General features: G+C 46.4%; 1 protein-coding gene across 4 annotated transcripts in view; it reads left to right on the top strand.

Annotated features, from left to right (window-relative positions):
* The window catches only part of LOC118799425 (AMP deaminase 2), a 49463-nt gene that overhangs the window by 5289 nt on the left and 21674 nt on the right, over positions 1-22500 (top strand). For 2 of the 4 annotated variants that reach the window (XM_036559275.1, XM_036559273.1), the window contains exons 2-5: positions 19574-19704; positions 21008-21138; positions 21611-21679; positions 21983-22094. In XM_036559275.1, coding sequence (XP_036415168.1) covers positions 19574-19704; positions 21008-21138; positions 21611-21679; positions 21983-22094 — 443 coding nt within the window. Of the gene's footprint in view, positions 1-7323; positions 7804-19573; positions 19705-21007; positions 21139-21610; positions 21680-21982; positions 22095-22500 lie in introns of those variants that run through there. The other 2 variants (XM_036559277.1, XM_036559274.1) reach the window with 2 other exon arrangements.

The following is a 22500-nucleotide window of genomic DNA, read 5'->3' as shown; positions in this document are numbered from 1 at the left end:
AAAACACAGCTGGATGAGCGAGAAATCCGACCGGCTCCCTCTGCATTAAAGCCAGGTTAGATCAGGAGTCACAACACAAATGATCAGAAGAGCCGTTTTGTCCTTTCAACAAAAATCAAACCAGCTTGGGAGCCACAGCATTTAATGTCCAGTGTGTCTCAGTATGATCTGATGTCCTAATATAGACTAAACAATATAAACGAGAGCGCAGATTTACTCCGCTCTGCTTTAAGCTTCGCCTACAGCCGCTTTCCTCCAACTCCGCCAGAAGACCTTTCCTCAAAACTAGAGCAGTTTATTGTAAAATGTCTCTCAGCTTTCGGCTGTTTTACGAGGCTGAAGTCGCTTCTTGCTGAACTTGCTGTTCCACCTTAAATTCTGACTGAGGCACTGAATGTAAAAGCGGCACCATTTAAGGTGGAACGGGAAAATTCGAAAGAGAAGCGACTTCATCTTCGCAACTGTTTAGAGTTTGACAGCTCTCGTTGGAGATTTAACGTACCAGGAAACCAACTGCGCTGCAAATAAATGCGGATACGTCCATTCATTTCTCTTTTCCTTTTTCGTTCGATACTAGCCAGGCGAAACCTCGTTGCTAGGTGACCTGCAGTCTTTCCCGGAGTGAATGGCATTCGTACACGTATCTGGCTGCAGTGGACGCTGCTGGACCCTCCCCTAATATAATCACTCATTTATGTTTATCTCCCAACGTCTTGAAGTTATTTATTTGTTTTTTTTTAATTGATTAAAATATTTATTTCTAATAGAATCATATTTTGGGCAGTTCAGTAGGAAGTGCACCTCTGTCTCTACCTCACCTGTCCTGCAGTGACCACACACTCTCTCCTCTCTCGCTAGCCAGGACTTCTTAAACCTGCCTGTCTCGATGGCCAGGCTGTGGTCACTGAGTCTGTATTGGTGAGGATCCGTCTCTGCTTCATACTTGGACAGTAACAGATATTCAGCCAGTCTGTTTCCTGTTATGGGCAGAAAGCAGTCAGTCTTTTTTGTGAGTGAATTTGGTGTTCCAGTGTTCAGTAGGTATTTTAACATTTTGTTTCATAATTTGGTTCACTCTCTGATTGGTGTGTTGGAAGCATGTGCTGGTCAGAGAGTTTGGGTCTTTGTTGGGTCGCTGAGGCCTGGCGGTCCAGTCACCTGTGACCGAGCTGGTCAACACAGTCTGTAGACAATCTTCAGGTGTGCTAACGACCGTCTCCTCCTCAACGCTGATCGGCGCTTCCGACCAGAGAGGGCGTACAATCTGCTACAGTGTTGTTTCGTAATAGTGCATCAAAAATCTCAGTGTTCTGTCACTCCTTGTCACGTCGATACTGCCACCGTAGTGAGTCGCGCCGCGCCACGACAGCACGAATCACTCGCTCAGCCTAATTCCGCCCACGACAGCAGCATTCGCTGTGTTTTTCTTTGACGTAGCGTTCTGCCAGCGTACCCGTCCTCCGACTAATTCTGTCGCCCATGCACAGCCAGAGGAACTCTCAGATGCGGCATGCCCACTACTGTCCCATCTAGTGTAGTCACGACGCTGAGTGGACCCCAGATGAACTGCGATGTGGCAGGACTACCTGTCGAAGATCTTTGTCGTCAGATTTGATTGGGATGTTAATGCTTGTGGAGTTGTTTCCTCATTGAGTCGAGGCTCTGCAGGCCTTTTCTTTCAGTGCGTTCACTGCCAGACCGAAGCCTCCGGAGGCATGGATCTTTAGTCCCAGGTAATCATAGGAAATGCGTTTGATCCAGGGGGGGCGTGCCTCCTAGACTGAACTGCTTTCTGAGATCCGTCTTTCCGGTGTTTTTTTTTTGAAGATTCATTTTAGGTTGTGTTGACTGGTGCAGGGGCCCAGTTCTGAAGTATGCTCTGCCAGCTATACGAGGTGTGCTGTGCCCCTTTTCGGTTCACGCTGCGTAGATGTGGAGAATTTTTACCGTCCGTGTGGTTTAGTGTCAGGCCAGGTGTTGCAGATCGCATCATTCATCATTAATGTACATGTTAAATAGAGTAGGGGACAAGCAGCAGCCCTGCCTCACACCACAGCCTCGAGTGGAGAGATCTGTCATTTTACTGCCAATTTTTATTCCACATTTATTATTGACATACATTGATTTAATGATGTCATCGACTTCACCCCGACACCGATTTGGAGAATTTTGTAATGTAAACCTTCTTGTCAAATAGAATCAAATGCTTTTTTAAAATCTATAAAACAGGCAAAAACTCTCTCTCTCTCACTCCCCCTCACTCCATCTCTCTCTCTCACTCCCCCTCACTCCATCTCTCTCTCTCACACCCCCTCACTCCATCTCTCTTCTTTCTCTCTCCCTGTCTCTCTCTCACACCCCCCTCACTCCATCTCTCTCTTCTTTCTCTCTCCCTGTCTCTCTCTCTCTCTCTCTCTCACTCCCTCTCTCTCTCACACCCCCCTCACTCCATCTCTCTCTTCTTTCTCTCTCCCTGTCTCTCTCCCCCCCTCTCTCCCCTTATCTCTCTCTCACTCCCTCTCTCTCCCTCTCTCTTTCTTCTTTCTCCCCCCTTTCTCTCTCTCTGTCTCTCTTCTTTCTCCCTCTCTCTATCTCTCTCTCTCACTCTCTCTCTCTTTCTTCTTTCTCCCTCTCTCTCTCTCTCTCTTCTTTCTCTCCCCCCTCTCTCTCTCTCTGTCTCTCTCTTCTTTCTCCCTCTCTCTCTCTTTCTCTTTCTCTCTCTGTTGTTACTGAGCTGTATGTTTAATAGTTTAATCAGCTGTTTGATGGTAAATGTGTGTGTGTGTGTGTTTGATATGTGTGTGTAATATGTGTGTTTGTGTAAAATATGTGTGTGTGTGTTGAGTAAATGAGGGTGAAGTAGCTCTTTCCTGCCTGTAGAGGGCAGCAGCTGTAATGGGTGAACACAGACACCTCAGTAATGCTGCTACAGTATGAGCTACAGAGTTTAGACTTCATTCAGCCTCCACCAGCATCAGGTCCAGTTTACGGGGCCGCAGTCTCTCAGCTGCTTGTACTGAAAATGTCACTATTTTGAGATATTTGTTTAAAAAAACGGGGTAATTATTTTGACTTTACTGTAATGTGTGAATTAAAGTAAGAGTGAACTGGATCCTACACGACGGACTATTTATTTCTGATCTGTGTTTAATTTAACAGAGCGTCTCTCAGCGCTCGGTACTCGCTTCACTTCAGGGCTGCTCAGGAGAGCAGTGCAGTGTTAGAGATGAACCGAAAGCCACAAAAACTAAATGTTGAAATGTAGATGCTGGAGAGTTCCTTATAGAGCCTGAAAGCTAGCTAGAACCTCAATAGCCTTGATGATGACAGTCTGTGGCGGCACATAACAAAAACACTACTGGGTGAGCGAGAAACCCGACCGGCTCCTCTGCATTAAAGCCAGGTCAGGTCAGGAGTCACAGGACAAATGATAAGAAGAGACATTTTGTCCTTTCAACAAAAAGCAAACCAGCCTGGGAGCCACAACGTTTAATGTCCAGTCTGTCTCAGTGTGTCTCAGTGTGTGTTAATGTCCTAATATAGACTAAACAATATAAACGAGAGCGCAGATTTACTCTACTCTGCTTTAAGCTTCAGCTACAGCCGCTTTCCTCCAACTCGGCCAGAAGACCTTTCCTCAAAACTAGAGCAGTTTATTGTAAAATGTCTCTCAACGTTCGGCTGTTTTACGAGGCTGAAGTCGCTTCTTATTCTCCAGCTTCTTGTTTGAATTTTCCCGTTCCACCTTAAATTCTGACTGAGGCGCCGAATGTAAATGTGACACCATTTAAGGTGGAACGAGAAAATTCGGAAGAGAAGCGAGTTTATCTTCGTAACTGTTTAGTGTTTCACAGTCTCTCATTGCAGATTTGCGGACCAGGAAACCAACTGCGCTGCTTATAAATGCGAATAACGCATCGCTGCTAGGTGACCTGCAGTCTGCACGGCAGTTCTCAGTCGTTGCGAATCAGTGCTTTCGCACAATGTTGCACACGACCCGTCTCGAAGATACTTTACTGGCACAGCGACCCCCCCCACCTCCCGTCTCTACAACGAGACCAAAACCAAAGTTATAAAGTCACTAAAAACGGGTAGGACGGCTGTAACGCGCTGTCTGGACACCCACCGCCACTGGACCTTATTTCACCATAACAGCGCGTTTTATTGCAGATGAGTGGCAGCAGCTTCTCCAAACAAGAGCAGTGAATGAGAGCCTTCCAGTTCACTGACCACATCACTTCCATTTGATTTTTAATAAAAGATATTGGAAGTAAATTCATTATGGATCATTACAGATACTTAGCTTTAAAACTACCGAGTCCTCACACAGTGAGAAAACAGAAATGGTGTATATGAGAGAGCATCGATAATCGTTTTATAATCGCATCACAGCCTCTGAATCGTAATCGAATCGTGAGGTGCCCAGAGATTCCCACCCCTAACATATATATATATATATATAATATATATATATTCTTTATGCTGCTATATAGAACCATTTACAACACGTTCTCCATAAATCCGAAGAACCGTTGGAATAGTTCAAGATATGAATAGTTGGAACCGACAAAACAGTGACATATTGTGTGAGTGTCGTATGATCTCGGGGTGAGATGGAATGGAAAGGGCGACTCTACAGATCCAGGAAGTGTAACACGTACAATGCGGGAAATTCCTGCAGACATTTACAGCGATGTTTAACAATGTTCAGCCAACATTTGCACCAGTGTGGAACGCGGGACGACTGGCCGAACAGACCGACTTCCGCTCTGGACAGCACACTCGGCGCTCTTTCTCCCTCCCTCTATCTACGAGCCTGTGAGCGCCCTCTGCTGCTGCAGCACCTCTCGCTAACATTTACAGTCAGGTTTCTATGATGTGGACTTGAAGGCCTGCAAACATGGACCGCTGGCTAAAACGTAAATCTACATCATCTGAAGTGGAAACTGCTCAGAAAAAACACCGGAACCCGAAAGTCTAGCGCAAACAGCAGTGCTAGCGATGTCAGCGTTAACCGATTTAATCCTCAGGATCCTCAGTCAGGTAACGGTAAGGTTAGCCAGGTGAAGCAGCAGCTCAAAGACAAGTTTCAGACTAACTGGCTCAGAATATTTCCATGGCTCGAACTTAACGATGGTGATTTGAGCTGCTCATCAAATTTGGTCATCTGGTTAAATTCATGGAAGAGTGTCCTTCATTCACACCTGTAGTTAAGCTCACAAGTAGTACCCCACACACAAAGGGTATGAATCCTCCCTATGTGAAACGTTTAAGGGGGGGATTTCCCTCCATTTTAAAAAATGAATTTCAGGCCCTGATCAGGCTGGTGTGGAGTTGGCGCTGGAGGCCGTAGAGCAGCTGAGTGAGGCCCATAGAGGCTGAACTGGGTTACTGTGTTTCACTGATTTGAAGCAGAACACAATCCTCTCTCTCTCTCTCTCTCTCTCTCTCTCTCTCTCTCTCCTCGTGGACCTGGTTTCCCAAACTCAGCACAGCATGACGAATTGTGTGAGTGTCTCTGGGAAAGATCTGCCGTCCTGCTGCCCAGATTTTGGAAAAGCAGGATGAATGAATGAAGTTCTTCACAGACTGCACTGTGCGTGTGAGGAGAACTTATCTAGGTCATGAGATTTTCTGGTGATTTCGAGCTGCTGAGAAGGAACAAAGACCTCAGATTATACCTGATCTGCCGACTGTACACTAGAAGACTCTGAAAAGACTCTGAACAAACTTCAGAAAGGCTGAAGTTTGACATCCTCTCACATCTGAAGACGGTGTGTCATAACAGAGCTTTTAGTCACAGACTGATGTTTTTCCAAACACTGGAGATCCTGCAGGATGTAAGGGCCAGTAAAGGTGCGCTGTTCCTTTAAGAGGAGCTCAGGTAATGTGTGCAGGTAGCTCATAAAGTAACTTGTTGGAATATTTTTGATAAGTGTTCGAGTCCCTTGTTAGTGTCGACTCCATGTGCTGCTAATTTCCAAAGCCCTCCGCATTCTGATTGGAGTGAGAGTTGAAGCTAGACTGAGTCCAAATGTACAAGAGTCACTATTTGTGTGAGCGAATAGTTTAATATTAATCATGAAAACTTATGATTAAGATTAAACATGTTTGATTTGATTAGAACGTCAAGACGAGGAAAGACTGAGTTCAGACAGCCGTGCTGCCCACCTCACGCCAAACGATGGAGATGACGGGAGCTGACCCAACTCTAGCAGAACTCTCATCTTTATTTGTTTGCGACAGTGACATCATTTTAAAAGTTGTTTGGTGTAAAGCCGGCATAAGACTGCTCTGAGACTGAGATCAGACTGAGGTAGCACAAAGAAAACACTGAGCTGAGATGATATCAGACTGAGATCAGACAGGGACTGAATTCTGACTGAGATCAGACTGGGACTGAGATGAGACAGATGAAAACTAAGATCATACTGAGACTGAAAGCAGACTGAGATCAAAATAGGACACAGATGGGAGACATCAGACTGAGATCAGAACAGACTCAGACTTGTCTGATTGAAATCAGACTGGGGCTGAGGTCAGACCAAGTTAAAACCGATATCAAATTGAGATTAGACTGGACACAGCATCAGACTAGGACTGAGACTTGATCCTACTGAGAAAAGAGTGAAACTGAGATCAGATCAAGATCAGAGTGAAACTGAGATCAGATCATGATCAGACTGGGACTGAGATCAGACTCAGACTGAGTCTCAAACTGAGATCAGACTCTGAGAGCCAACAGAGAGAGGCAGGAGAACTGTGTTTTTTTGTGTGTCTATAATTACAGTCTTATAAACTCCCACAGTGTGTACAATCCTGCAGACCTCAGTCTAGACAGCACACAGAACCCTCTATTACACACACACACACACACACTCACACACACACACTCACACACACACACACACACACACACACACACACACTCACACACACACACACACACACACACACACTCACACACACTCACACACACACACTCACACACACACACACTCACACACTCACACACACTCACACACACACACACTCACACACACACTCACACACACACACTCACACACACACACTCACACACCGCTGCCTGGTTATAAATAACACATAGAACTTCATTCATTCAGGACTTTACTGCTGTACTTTCTGAAGGTGAGTGTGTTTAAATGTGTGTGTTAAGTCTATGTGAGGGTGGTGCGTGTGTGTGTGTGTGTGTGTGTGTGTGTGTGTGTGTGTGTGTGTGTGTGCGTGTGTGTGTGTGTGTTGGTCTGAAGTGTGTGTGCTGTCCATCAGTGAGGTCAGAGTTCTACATTCTCATTTTTACTCTGTTTATGCTGTCTGTACACTGTGTCCTGCTAGTCCTGCTTTAGCCCCGCCCCCTGCACTGCTGTAACCAATCAGAGGAAGATGTAGCTCCGCCCTGCACTGAATTCTGAATCAAACTGCACACACAGCTTTGCCCTGTGTGTGTGTGTGTGTGTGTGCGGAGAGAGAGAGAGAGTTAATGATGTGTAGTAAACCCCTCCCCCTCCCTTAGAGGTAGTACCCCCCTTCTTTTATGCCACGTGGTATGATCCAAAACGGCATCAGACCCATTTAAACAAGCCTCGGGGACAGAGAGAGAGAGAGAGAGAGAGGGGAGAGGGATAAAGAGAGAGAAAGAGAAACAGTATACAGAGAGAAGGGAGGGAGAGAAAGGGGAGAGAGAGGAAAAAGGCAGAGAGAGAGAGAGAAAACAGAGAATGGCTCTGATTCATTGAGGAGCGAGGGAGAGGAGGAGAAGAGAACCTGCAGAGAACAGCACAGGTACTGTAAACACACACAGACGCGGAACCGGGACAGTGTGGGTGGGTGGTGAATGCTGACAAGGCAGAACGGACCGGGGGGGTGGGGGGGGGTAGAGGGATGAGAGAGAAGTTAAGACTGCGTCACAGCACTGTATGATGTGGAGCTCGGAGATACTGCAGTGCAGAACCACAAACTTCCACAGAGATGGAGAGAGAGGCAGAGAGAGAGAGAGATGGAGAGAGAGAGAGAGAGAGAGAGAGATGGAGAGAGAGAGAGAGAGATGGAGAGAGAGGCAGAGAGAGAGAGAGAGAGAGAGAGATGGAGAGAGAGAGAGAGAGAGAGATGGAGAGAGATGGAGAGAGAGGCAGAGAGAGAGAGAGAGATGGAGAGAGAGAGAGAGAGAGAGAGAGATGGAGAGAGAAGCAGAGAGAGAGAGAGATAGAGAGAGAAGCAGAGAGAGAGAGAGAGAGAGAGATGGAGAGAGAAGCAGAGAGAGAGAATTTTTTTTTTTGAATTTTAAAAGCCCTTTTATTGAGACATTCAAAAACCTACGAAGACACCAAGGTTATTGCTCAAAATTTTACGAGTGTTAGAAAAAAATGAAAAAAAATAAAAATTAACTGCAACATAAATTTAAAACAACACCCACAATCAAAACATCAACCGTAGATTGCCAACATCATCGACTGTGCATAGGACTTCATTAATGCCCCAAATGCTCACAAACTCTGGCAACTTCCCCACCAAATTATAGTAAGCATGCTCCATTCTCAGCTGTGCAGCCACCAACCCCAGGAACACAGCCACCACGTCCACCGCTCCCTGACCCAGCATCTGGTTCTTTCTTGTCTTCCAGATTGCTAGCTTTGCTGTACCAGATAAAAAGTTTAGTAAAACTAGGACATTTTTCCTCCTTACTGTGTATTTGGGCCCAAAAATAAAAAGCTGAAAGGAGAAAGCCTCACCCAACGACGAGAACCATTCGGTCAACAAGGAGAACAAATCACCCAACCGAGCGCACTGCACAAACAAGTGAAAGAGAGACTCAATTTGTGGGCAAAAGAGGCAGCCCTCCCCAATATTTGGATCGAGATGCACCCGATGTCTGTTTGTAGCTATGGCTCCATGTACAATCCTCCACTGGAGGTCAGCTGTCCGTTTATCAATCGGACGCTTATACAGAACCCGCCAGCAGCCTTTCGGGGAGGAGTCAGTGCCAAACAACTCAGACCACCTTGTTGATAAAACTCCATCCAGAAAGCGTGCCTGGGACACCTTCACACATACCAAGTACAGTGTCTTCTTTCCAACCAAAGAGAAGGTGCCTAGTACTGGAGTGGTGAAGGAAAGGAGACACCTCTCGTCCTCAGTCCACTCCACAGCAGGGCTAACAGTCAGTTCAGGAAAATCATACTGACATCCTTCCCTCCACTGGGCGATGACAGATGGGTCATTCAGGAAGCTCAGGTAGTCAGCTGGCAGTGACCTCTGCACCTCTGCCATCACCTGATTCAGCAGACGACCGGACCTGATCCCCGTCCTCTCACTCACAGCCGCTGTTCCAGTTCTCATGAGGTGGCCCAGCTTCGTGTATCCTGCAGCCACCAAACGAGAGCGCAATACTGCTGAAGATGAAAGAGCTGATGGTAAAAAGGGGTTAAAGAACAATGGCTCCTCAAACAACCACATACCAACAGGCGTATCAGTAGTCCTTGAGGCAGAAAACACCTTCCATGCTTCCAGCATCGATCTATAAAAAGGTGTAAGTCCTGCCAACACAGCCTCTGGCGTTGTCATAAGGAACAGGTGTTTATCAAACCCCATTCCCCCAGCTCGTCTCAAAAGGACAGTGGCAGTATTCTTCCAAGCAATTGCTCCATGGAACAGTAGTCGTTGGGCAGCTTGCAGACGAAAGGCCATGATCCTGGACCTGATATCCACCAGACCTTGTCCTCCCTCTTGTACTGGCAGGTATAGGACAGCTGATCGAACCCAGTGTTGTCCTGACCAGAAAAAAGTCACCAACATCCTCTGCACCTCCTGTACCAGTCCTGCAGGTGGCTGTAAAACACTGAATCTGTGCCACAGGGTGGAGGCGACCAAGTTATTTGCCACCAACACCCTCCCCCTGTAGGACAACCGGGGTAGCAACCATTTCCATTGAGACAATTTGGTGCACACTCTCTCCACTATACCCTCCCAGTTCTTCTTCTGAAAGTCATCTGTCCCCAGGAAGACACCCAAAATTTTCAACCCCTCTCTGCCCCACTTCAAAGTCCCAGGCAGACGTGGTAGCCTTTCCATCTGTTCCTGGCCTACCCAAAGAGCCTCACTCTTTTCCCAGTTAACTTTGGCAGAAGATGCCTTTTCATACAAGTTGAGGGACTCAACTAAAACCTGAACATCTTGACTGTTTTTGATAAAAACCGTTACATCATCAGCATAGGCAGATAGTGCTGCCCCTGGACCCCTAAATCCCTGTGCAGCTTGAAAGCCAGCTAATCTCCTCCTCAGACAGATGAGCAGCGGTTCAATAGCTAGACTGTATAGCTGACCTGATAAAGGACAGCCTTGCCTAATTCCTCTTGTGACTGGGATTGGTCTGCTCAACCCACCCCCCACCTTAACCAAACATGCAGCACCAGAATACAGTAAACGCACCAAACTTAAAAAACCATCCCCAATGCCAAAAGCCTTAAGCACATTAAAAAGGTACTGGTGATCAACACGGTCAAAGGCTTTCTCTTGATCAAGAGAAACCAGCCCAACACTCTTATCAGAACCCTTACAGCAATCCAATACATCTCGCACAAGGAACAGGTTGTCCATTATCGATCTATCAGGAATGCAGTAAGACTGGTCCCTATGCACTACCAAAGACAAGTAATTTTTGAGCCTATTGGCTAAACATTTGGAAAGGATTTTATAATCAGTGGTTAAAAGAGCAACTGGTCTCCAATTCTTTAAAAGAGAGAGGTCCCCCTTTTTAGGCAACAAAGACAACACAGCACGCTGACATGAACCAGGTAAAACCCCTTCCCTGATGCATTCACAGATTACTTCATAAAAATCTCCCCCAATACAGTCCCAGAAATGCTTATAAAAGTCAGAGGGCAGGCCGTCAATGCCTGGAGACCGTCCTGTGTTGAGCTGTCCAACCGCAGCAGTGAGGTCTTGCAGAGTCAGATGAGAGTCTAGCTCATCTCTGGATTCAGAGTCCAGTTGTGGGAGTCCTTGAAGAAGCTGCGCAACACAGTCAGAGTCACAGAGTTCTGCAGTGTAAAGAGCAGAATAAAAATCCACTGCATGTTTACGCATGTCTGTGACATCAGTAGACACTCGTCCATCCGGAAGGCGAAGACAGACCATCTGCTTGTGCTGTGCTACTGAACGTTCCAGATTGAAGAAGAAGGCACTTGGAGCGTCCATGTCTGCGAGTGTAGTAAAACGGGATCTCACCAAGGCCCCCTTCACCCTCTCATTCAAGTAGACACTGAGCTCCTTCCTCTTCTGCTGCAACTTTCCCAACGTAACAGGGTCATGAGTAGCAGTCAGTCCAAGCTCCAGAGAGCGTATCTCCCTCTCGAGAGCCTGGACAGTCAGTCTTGCTCTTGTACTTGAATTGGCTGTATACTGTTGACAAAACATTCTTATCTGTGCCTTGCCCATTTCCCACCACTGTCTCAAATTTTCAAAATCAACTTTTTTGGTCTTCCACTGTTCCCAAAAGCACATGAACCTTGCACAAAAAACTGCATCATGCAACAGCTTCACATTAAAATGCCAATATGAAGGTGCACTAGAAATGCGTGACAAGCTCACCGTGATAGAAACCAAGTGGTGATCAGAAAACCCCACAGGAGAAATGACAGCCTCAGTGATTCTACTGCCAAGATGTGTAGACACATAAATTCGGTCTAGCCGAGCAGCACTAATTCTATTATCAGAGACCTTGACCCATGTATACTGTCTAGCTACAGGATTCTTAACTCTCCACATGTCCAACAACCTAAACTGTTTCAGGAGCTTAGACAAGCACACAGAAGACTGTATGTGAGGTTCTTCAGAAGTACGGTCTATGGTAAAATCCACCGTACAGTTCCAGTCCCCCCCAATGACAGTAAATCCATCATTAGCACACCGACTTAAAGTAGTGTGCAAAGTGTTAAAAAATGCAACACGGTCATGCCCCACATTGGGGGCATAGACGTTCACAAAGGAGAACTGAATGCCTTTAATTTCAACCCTGACCACTACAAGACGACCTTTCACGACCTCTTCTGTGTGCAAAATCTTAACCCCTGATGAAGGACAGAAAAGAATCGCCACCCCAGCACTCAAATTGGTGCCATGACTCAACACATGCTGTCCCTCCCACCACATAGCCCACTCAACTTCATTATCCACATCACTGTGTGTCTCCTGAAGGAAAGTAACATGCAGTCTTTTCTGCTGTATAGTATCAGATACTAAAGCACGTTTCAGTCTATCTCTACCCCCATTTATGTTAAAAGAACCTACTCTTAAAACTTCCATAAATAGACCTAAGAGAAGAGCCAAGAGAAAGAACAGAAACATAGGAGGTAGAGACACCACGTGACGCATGATCAATTTATCACAGATGACTGGAAGACTTTTTCTTCACCAGTTTACCATACTTACGTATGTGTGTAACATGTTTCTTTAGCCGAAAGCGCTTTTTCTCATTCAAAAGGTCAAGACCCACAGTCTTCTGGAGCAGTGAAACCGACCTGACAAACTTCTCCATATCAGGAAAAAAATCTTTCACATTAACCTGTTTTCCGTAGGTCTCATCTAAAAAACTGTTAACTTCATCCAAAGTATAAACTGACTGATCCACCTGTGAAGCTCCCTGAGAACTGACTTCTAAACCACTACAGGGCCACTCTTGGGAAGCCCCAAGTTCACCAGGGTTCTCCTGCAAACAAGCACTCCCTTCATCAGAAAAGGATTCATCCAGCCTCAATTCAACATCATTCAAACCAGCAGCACTGGTCTCAGCTGTCCTCTCATTCAGATCACTCATTTCTATGTTGCCTTTCAACTGTATGACACCACTCGTACTGGGCACTGCATTGTCCACACTCTGGTTCTCTTGCTCAGACACTGCAGGCAGCTCTATCAAAGCTTCAGCATGGCCCACCTGAGAAGGCCCGACGGCCTCCCCCTGACCAACATTTGCGCTCACAGCAGCACCTACCTCAGACCTAACATTAACATTTCCCTCTTCTTGCCTCCTGTGCGGACATGCAAACCGTTTATGTCCAATATCACCACATTCAAAGCAGCGCAGACTGCCTGAACTAGCATAGACCATGTAGGCCCGCCCGTCATGTTTTACACGGAAGGAAACATCAAGTGTGTGATCAGGAGAGTCTAAAAACATGTAAACCTGCCTCCTAAAAGACGTAACATGCTTAAGTGAAGGATTTTTACAGCCAAGCGAAACCATCTTAAATGAGCTAGCAATCTTACCAAATCGTAAAAGCTCACGTTCCAGCACCTCATTCTGTATAAACGGCGGTACATTTGAAACAGTGATCTTTGTGGAGGGAGCCAACAGTGGCGTGACCTGCACAAACATTTCATTTATAACTATGCCACTTTCAATTAGCCGGCTAACAAGGTGGGTTTCTCTAAGAAAGACCACCACTGCTTTATTCATACGAGATGCAGACATAATGTGTTCAGTACCAACCTGCTCTCCTACAGCAAGGAGAACATCTTCCACCATTACACTATCTTCAGGCACACACCTGAAGCCATGGCGGAGGGACAAAGATGGTGTCTCTTCAAGAGACACCATCCCTGCCACAACTCACACACCACAACAACAAACCAGCACAAAGTACTCACCAAATCATGCGATTTAGAAGAAGAAAAAAGTGAAAAAGTAGCAGTCACTCTCACCAAGAGTCTCACCCCACACCACTCTCAGTCAAACTCCCAGCATGCAACAGGAGAGAGAGAGAGAGAGAGAGAGAGAGAGAGAGAGATGGAGAGAGAGGCAGAGAGAGAGAGAGAGATGGAGAGAGAGAGAGAGAGAGAGAGAGATGGAGAGAGAAGCAGAGAGAGAGAGAGATAGAGAGAGAAGCAGAGAGAGAGAGAGAGAGAGATGGAGAGAGAAGCAGAGAGAGAGAGAGAGAGAGAGATGGAGAGAGAGAGAGATACCAGCTGTTCCCTGGTTAGTTCAGTGAATAGGCTAGTAGTGTTTGATGATTGTGTGTGTGTGTCAGCTGTATAAACAGTAGTTTCTGTGTGTCTGTATACACTTGCACTGATCCCTGTGTTCACACAGTGAAAAATGTGGAGTAATTCCAGTGTTTTCAGAACTAAAATGGATAATAGTGTAGAATTGTGAAGTAATCATTTCAGCCCCGTCTACAATCTACAGACCCGTCTACCGTCTATAACCCCATCTACAATCTACAGCTCTGTCTACAATCTACAGCTCCGTCTACAATCTACAGCTCCGTCTACCATCTATAACCCTGTCTACAATCTACAGCTCCGTCTACAATCTACAGCTCCGTCTACAATCTACAGCTCCGTCTACCATCTATAACCCTGTCTACAATCTACAGCTCCGTCTACAATCTACAGCTCCGTCTATGCTATACAGCCCCGTCTACAGTCTACAGCCGCATCTACAATCTACCGCTCTGTCTATGCTATACAGTCGCGTCTATGCTATACAGCCCTGTCTACAATCTACAGCTCCGTCTACAATCTACAGCCCTGTCTATGCTCTACAGCCCCGTCTACAATCTACAGCCGCATCTACAATCTACCGCTCTGTCTATGCTATACAGTCGCGTCTACAATCTACAGCCGCGTCTACAATCTACCGCTCTGTCTATGCTATACAGTCGCGTCTACAATCTACAGCCGCGTCTACAATCTACCGCTCTGTCTATGCTATACAGTCGCGTCTACAATCTACAGCCGCGTCTACAATCTACCGCTCTGTCTATGCTATACAGTCGCGTCTACAATCTACAGCCGCGTCTACAATCTACCGCTCTGTCTATGCTATACAGTCGCGTCTACAATCTACAGCCGCGTCTACAATCTACCGCTCTGTCTATGCTATACAGTCGCGTCTATGCTATACAGCCCCGTCTACAATCTACAGCCCCGTCTATGCTCTACAGCCCCGTCTACAATCTACAGCCGCATCTACAATCTACCGCTCTGTCTATGCTATACAGTCGCGTCTATGCTATACAGCCCTGTCTACAATCTACAGCTCCGTCTACAATCTACAGCCCCGTCTATGCTCTACAGCCCCGTCTACAATCTACAGCCGCATCTACAATCTACCGCTCTGTCTATGCTATACAGTCGCGTCTACAATCTACAGCCCCGTCTACAATCTACAGCCCCGTCTATGCTATACAGCTCCGTCTACAATCTACAGCCCCGTCTATGCTATACAGCTCCGTCTACAATCTACCGCTCTGTCTATGCTATACAGCCGCGTCTACAGTCTACAGCCCCGTCTAACCCCACTTGAACTCCAGTGGTAACTGTGTTTTTGGAGTGGTGGTGTAATTTCAGTCATTAATGATGGTGATTCAGACCGGCTCACTGTGTGGGTGATGAGCTCGGTGCACTACCTGCTCAGAGTGGTTTCCCTCTAAGCAGTTTGTGATGCTGCAGGAGATTAATGCTCAGGTGTCACAGTGAACACCTGCAGTAATGAAAGAACTTTGTCACCTGGGGTGGAGTGGCATTCAATCAAAAATTGGTTAAAAAAAAATCCTCAAATCTTTGAGTGTGGTCAGCGAACACAAACTCTTCCCTCGTTATTTACACACCAGGGTTCTCGTTTATCAGAGCGTGTGTAGAACATGTTCCGTACCTGTGTGTGAGAACCGCCAGTACGCACTAGAAAATTGGCATCTGTGCACAAAGCTGAACTCAATGTGCAATAATAAACCTGCATGTACACAGCCAGGCTCATTTACATAAAGACACGCCCCCAAATAGCTGCACAGGGTGAAGAACTTTCTTTAAAAAAAATACTCAGGAACCTTTGAAGCACTGAATCCAATTACAGTGAATTTTGAAAGTAAGAATTACATTTTTTGGCATTTGAGATTTATTTCTGTAATTATTAATAATATTTTACTTCTTTACATTGAATTTCTGGAAGTTATTTTAACATAGTTTAGATGTGCTGTGGTTTGAAGCTTGGCGAGGTCAGCCACAGTCTGCATCATCACGGTCAATCTGTAGGTGTTGCTTTTATATGATTTACTTCACCTTTTCTATGAGCCTAAATCAGCTGTCAGCTGTGCTGTTCGTTCGCTTCTGATCTATTCACTGTAAACGCTTGATTTGAAGTGTTTTTGAAATTTGGATTGACGCAAATTATTGTCTTTGTTCATATGAAGTCTAATTTGTTTTGTTTCTGTCAAAGTGTTTGACTGCTTGTTAAAACATTAAGTAGTTTTTAGACTGAACTGATAAAATAGTCGTTTCATCATTTATACTGAAATACCTCACTATAAATTTTAATTGGTTAATCCAAAATTATTCTTTTCTACCACTAGGGGGCTTCTGCATACACGTGGTCAGGAACAGTTCTAAATACACACATTCTGATTCACAAGAACAAAAAATGGTAAATCATGTTCTGTGTAAAACCGTGCATTTGTCAGGTTTAGACACAAAACTGTGCACAGTTGATGAATGAGACTCTAAAAAGGGAGACGTGGCATGGGTCCTGCTTCTGTTTTAATAAACTTCTTATTTTAAAAAGATAAAATATATTTCACTTAGCTGTGCTCTCACGGAAATAACAAGTAAAAAGTAAACATGTATGCTAGCATGGCACTGATGTGGTGGTCACTGCAGCTGCGCTCCTACATCACTGACTGAAATACTGTAAGCTCAGCGAACACGTACAGCTCCGTGATGTTGACTGGGCTCCTTGTGGCTAATCTCCAGTTCTGAGGAGGTCAGGGAGGCTGGATTTGTCCTGATTTTTACAGAAAGTGCAGCTGGTGACCCAGTTCTGCTCCCTCTGTCCCCTCATGAGAAACATTCACCCAAACTGAACAGCCGCAGGCAAAGCAAAACAGAGCCGGTCACGCTGCTCAGTTTCGGGCTGCGTTTGGTGTTTGTTTTGGTGCTTTCCGGACTGTTTTTGTTTGTTGTGTGTATGATGTAGAGGGAAAGGGCAAAGGTGAAGTCCTTGTAAGTGGGTTAGTGTGGTTTCCACAGCAACGGGGGGGACTGTGTGGAACTAAATTTGTCTCCTCTAATGAGAACAAATGAGCAGACCACAAAAACTCATCACAGACTCATTGCTTTCACTACAGACTGCTGCAAACAGAATACAGACTCACTACACACTTGTACAGATGTTCACAGATTCAGACAGAGTCCCTACAGACTCACTGCAGACTCCCACAGGCTCCTACTGATCCACTGCAGACCAACTGCAGACTCGTTACAGACTCCCACACTCTCCTACAGACTCACTACAGACTAACTGTACTCATATCAGCAGTGGTCTCCAACCCTGGTCCAGGAGATCTACCTCCCTGTAGAGTTTAGTTCCAACCTGTGTCCAGTAAGCTGCCCCACCCCTTACTTAACTCTAATACATCTGATCTAACCAATCAGGGACTTGGGACGAGGCTGATTAGGTGAAGCAGGTGAGGCAGATTGTGGTTGGAACTAGGCTCTGCAGGAAGGCAGATCTCCAGGACCAGGGTTGGAGATCACTGCACTTCAGACCCACTAGACTCTTACAGACCCACGACAGACATCCTGCAGACTCCCACAGACTGCAGCAGACTCACTACAAACACCTAGTGACTCCTACAGACCCACTATACACTTCTACAGATGTCTACAAACCCACTGCAGACTCATACGGAGTCTCTACTCACTGCAGACTCCATCGGGCTTCTGTTGATCCACTGCAGACTTACAACAGACTCTTTCACTCACACACCTGCAGACTCATTACAGACTAACCATATTTGCTACAGAACCATTAGACTCCTGCAGACTGACTACAGACCCACTACAGACTCATAATAAACTCTGACACAGACTCACTACACACTTCTAACATGAAAAATAGTTTTACAGAATCGTTACAAATGCACTACAGACACACTGCAGACTCCTATACTCACTACAGACTGCTACAGACACACTACAGACTCCTATACTCACTACAGACTGCTACAGACTCACTACAGACTCCTATACTCACTACAGACTGCTACAGACACACTACAGACTCCTATACTCACTACAGACTGCTACAGACACACTAGACTGCTACAGACACACTACAGACTCCTATACTCACTACAGACTGCTACAGACACACTACAGACTCCTATACTCACTACAGACTGCTACAGACACACTAGACTGCTACAGACACACTACAGACTCTTATACTCACTACAGACTGCTACAGACACACTACAGACTCCTATACTCACTACAGACTGCTACAGACACACTACAGACTCCTATACTCACTACAGACTGCTACAGACACACTAGACTGCTACAGACACACTACAGACTCCTATACTCACTACAGACTGCTACAGACACACTACAGACTGCTACAGACACACTACAGACTCTTATACTCACTACAGACTGCTACAGACACACTACAGACTCCTATACTCACTACAGACTGCTACAGACACACTACAGACTCCTATACTCACTACAGACTGCTACAGACACACTACAGACTGCTACAGACACACTACAGACTCCTATACTCACTACAGACTGCTACAGACACACTAGACTGCTACAGACACACTATAGACTCCTATACTCACTACAGACTGCTACAGACACACTACAGACTCCTATACTCACTACAGACTGCTACAGACACACTACAGACTCCTATACTCACTACAGACTGCTACAGACACACTAGACTGCTACAGACACACTACAGACTCCTATACTCACTACAGACTGCTACAGACACACTACAGACTCCTATACTCACTACAGACTGCTACAGACACACTACAGACTGCTACAGACACACTACAGACTCCTATACTCACTACAGACTGCTACAGACACACTACAGACTTCTATACTCACTACAGACTGCTACAAACCCACTACAGACTGCTACAGGCTCACTGTGGATGTCAGCAGTCTTCCTGCAGACAGACTCACTACAGACTCATACTGGCCCAGTTCAGGCTCCTAAAGACACATCTCACATAGAAACCTGAGCCTGCACTAGAGACTGCAATAGACTCACTACTGACTCACTGCTGACTCACTGTTTGAAAAATGGCTAAACTTTTCTTATTTTGAATATTTCTTATTTTCTTTTCTAGCAGTGATGTGTAGAGTTTGAGGGTCAGAGATGTGTTTTAAGCTGGTTAGTGTGTTGTTGTTGAGTTTGCTGAAGAGTTGAAGGAGCTCTGGAGTCTCTTGCAGCATCTTTCTGTTTTCACCACAATAGTGATGAATAGTGAAGCAGGTTTGGGGCGTATGTGTGTGTGTGTGTGTGTGTGTCTGTTGATGGAGGTCTGGGTGTGTGTTTGATGTCTAACTCTCTGGGCTCTGGTCTCCATGACGCTGCCATCTGATTTAGCACAAAAATAGAGCACAACACTTTCCTGCTTCACATCTCTCTCTCTCTCTCTCTCTCTCTCTCTCTCTCTCTCTCTCTCTCTCTCTGTTTCCGTCGCTCTCTCTCTGTTTCTCTTTTTCTCTCTCTCCTTCTCTCTCTCTTGTGCAGATTTGCGTGGAGTTCCGGGCCAGAAGGCTCTCTCGTCTCAGCGCTCTCTCCCAGGAACTCCTGTCTCCCACAAACACTTCCCCATCGACCTGCGCACATCCATGGACGGAAAGTACAAAGAGATCGCAGAGGTAAGAAAAGCACTCACTGTTTACTGTTTACTCTGTTTACAAGGGCTGACTGATGTGTTTGTCCCATCCTGTTTACCCCAGGCTGTTTACCCCGTCTTATTGACCCACCTGTTTACCTCATCCTGTTTGTCCCAGGCTATTTGCCTGAGTCTGTTTGCTCAATCCTATTTGCCCCAGACCGTTTGCTCCATCCTGTTTGCCCCAGGCCGTTTGCTCCATCCTGTTTGCCCCAGGCCGTTTGCCTGAGTCTGTTTGCTCAATCCTGTTTGCCCCAGACCGTTTGCTCCATCCTGTTTGCCCCAGGCCGTTTGCTCCATCCTGTTTGCCCCAGGCTATTTGCCTGAGTCTGTTTGCTCAATCCTATTTGCCCCAGACCGTTTGCTCCATCCTGTTTGCCCCAGGCCGTTTGCTCCATCCTGTTTGCCCCAGGCCGTTTGCCTGAGTCTGTTTGCTCAATCCTGTTTGCCCCAGACCGTTTGCTCCATCCTGTTTGCCCCAGGCCGTTTGCTCCATCCTGTTTGCCCCAGGCTATTTGCCTGAGTCTGTTTGCTCAATCCTATTTGCCCCAGACCGTTTGCTCCATCCTGTTTGCCCCAGGCCGTTTGCTCCATCCTGTTTGCCCCAGGCCGTTTGCCTGAGTCTGTTTGCTCAATCCTGTTTGCCCCAGACCGTTTGCTCCATCCTGTTTGCCCCAGGCCGTTTGCTCCATCCTGTTTGCCCCAGGCTATTTGCCTGAGTCTGTTTGCTCAATCCTATTTGCCCCAGACCGTTTGCTCCATCCTGTTTGCCCCAGGCCGTTTGCTCCATCCTGTTTGCCCCAGGCCGTTTGCCTGAGTCTGTTTGCTCAATCCTGTTTGCCCCAGACCGTTTGCTCCATCCTGTTTGCCCCAGGCCGTTTGCTCCATCCTGTTTGCCCCAGGCTATTTGCCTGAGTCTGTTTGCTCAATCCTATTTGCCCCAGACCGTTTGCTCCATCCTGTTTGCCCCAGACCGTTTGCTCCATCCTGTTTGCCCCAGGCCGTTTGCTCCATCCTGTTTGCCCCAGGCTATTTGCCTGAGTCTGTTTGCTCCATCCTGTTTGCCCCAGGCTGTTTGCCCCAGATTTTTGCCCCAGATTTTTGCCCCAGTTTCTCAGGGTCTGAAAAAGCTGAGGTCTTGATTTAGTCACTTGGTCTTGGTCAGTCTGCTGTAGCTCTGTGCGATATGTAAAAGTAATTAGCACTTTATTTTCTAGTTGAATGTTTTTAAACATTAAGTACGTATTAGCAGAGCTGTTCTGTAAAGTCATGAACCGTGTGTGCAGGAGCTGCTGGCCCGCAGTCTGGTGGACAGTGAGATGCGCAGCGCTCCATATGAGTTTCCAGAGGACAGTCCCATCGAACAGCTGGAGGAGAAACGACACCGATTGGAGAGACAGATCAGCCAGGACATCAGGTGAAACGGTGAAAGTGTGTCTGTAGGTGCTGCTGGTTACAGGGGTGGTGGAGAGTGGGGGGGTGGGGCCGCTGTCTGCTGTTTAAAGGCTGGACACTGAGCGTGATTAATGAAGAACCTGAACACGCCGAACCTTCCGCAGTCGCTCGTTATTCAGCTTTGGCTCTTGTAGGAGGCGATTATGTACGAGGTGTGTGCACTGTTTAGTTGAGGTGCTTGAAAAAAATTAGTTTGATTTTTGCCAAACTATTTCTTGAACAGGAAGGTCTGAGGAGTTCCAGTCTGTAGGTTTATAGCTGTGTATGTTTCCAGTGTCCAGCCTGTAAAGCTTACTATGGCAGAGCTTGTCCAGAGCTCACTATGGCAACCTGATCAAATCTTTCTCACAACCAACCCTGTGTGTGTGTGTTCCCTCTCCCACTATCCCTACTAATATTTTGCTTGGCTGCTTTACACTGCCCCCCCACTCCAGGCTTGAGCCAGAGATTCTGCTGAGAGCCAAACAGGACTTCCTGAAAATCGACAGTGCAACCGATCTGGAGTGAGTTCCACACGCTCTCTCTCGCTCTCTCTCTCTCTCTCTCTCTCTCTCTCTCTCTCTTCCTCTCTCTCTCTCTCTCTTCCTCTCTCTTGACCTCTCTCTGCACAGCTAGAGGTCCAGCACAGCACATTTTAGGGTTTTTTCTGTTGTTTGTAACACTGCAGCGACTACATGGAGTGATTTTATGAGCTGCTGAACTGCATTGGTACTTTGACACAGGTGTTTCTGAAGTCATCTCTCTCTCTCTCTCTCTCTCTCTCTCTCTCTCTCTCTCTCTCTCTCTCTCTCACGCCCCTTGGTCAGATATCTGAAAGAGCAAGATGAGGTAACGGTGGATTATGCTCCTAAAGACCGAGAATTCGTTGTGGAGAGAGAGTTCCAACGCGTGTCCATCTCTGGAGAGGAGATTTGTGGGGTAAGGTTCTGTTTATCATTAGAAGTGTGGGGTAATGCTGTACCCGTCATTGAAAGTGTGGGGTAATGCTGTACCCATCGTTAGAAGTGTGGGGTAATGCTGTACCCATCATTAGAAGTGTGCGGTAATGCTGTACCCTTCGTTAGAAGTGTGGGGTAATGCTGTACCCATCGTTAGAAGTGTGGGGTAATGCTGTACCCATCATTGGAAGTGTGAGGTAATGCTGTAACCTTCGTTAGAAGTGTGGGGTAATGCTGTACCCATCGTTAGAAGTGTGGGGTAATGCTGTACCCATCGTTAGAAGTGTGCGGTAATGCTGTACCCTTCGTTAGAAGTGTGGGGTAATGCTGTAACCTTCGTTAGAAGTGTGGGGTAATGCTGTACCCTTCATTGGAAGTGTGGGGTA

The sequence above is a fragment of the Colossoma macropomum genome, unplaced genomic scaffold (assembly GCF_904425465.1).
Source record: "Colossoma macropomum unplaced genomic scaffold, Colossoma_macropomum, whole genome shotgun sequence".
Taxonomy (NCBI): Eukaryota; Metazoa; Chordata; class Actinopteri; order Characiformes; family Serrasalmidae; genus Colossoma; species Colossoma macropomum.
This window is presented reverse-complemented; position numbering and strand designations above follow the sequence as displayed.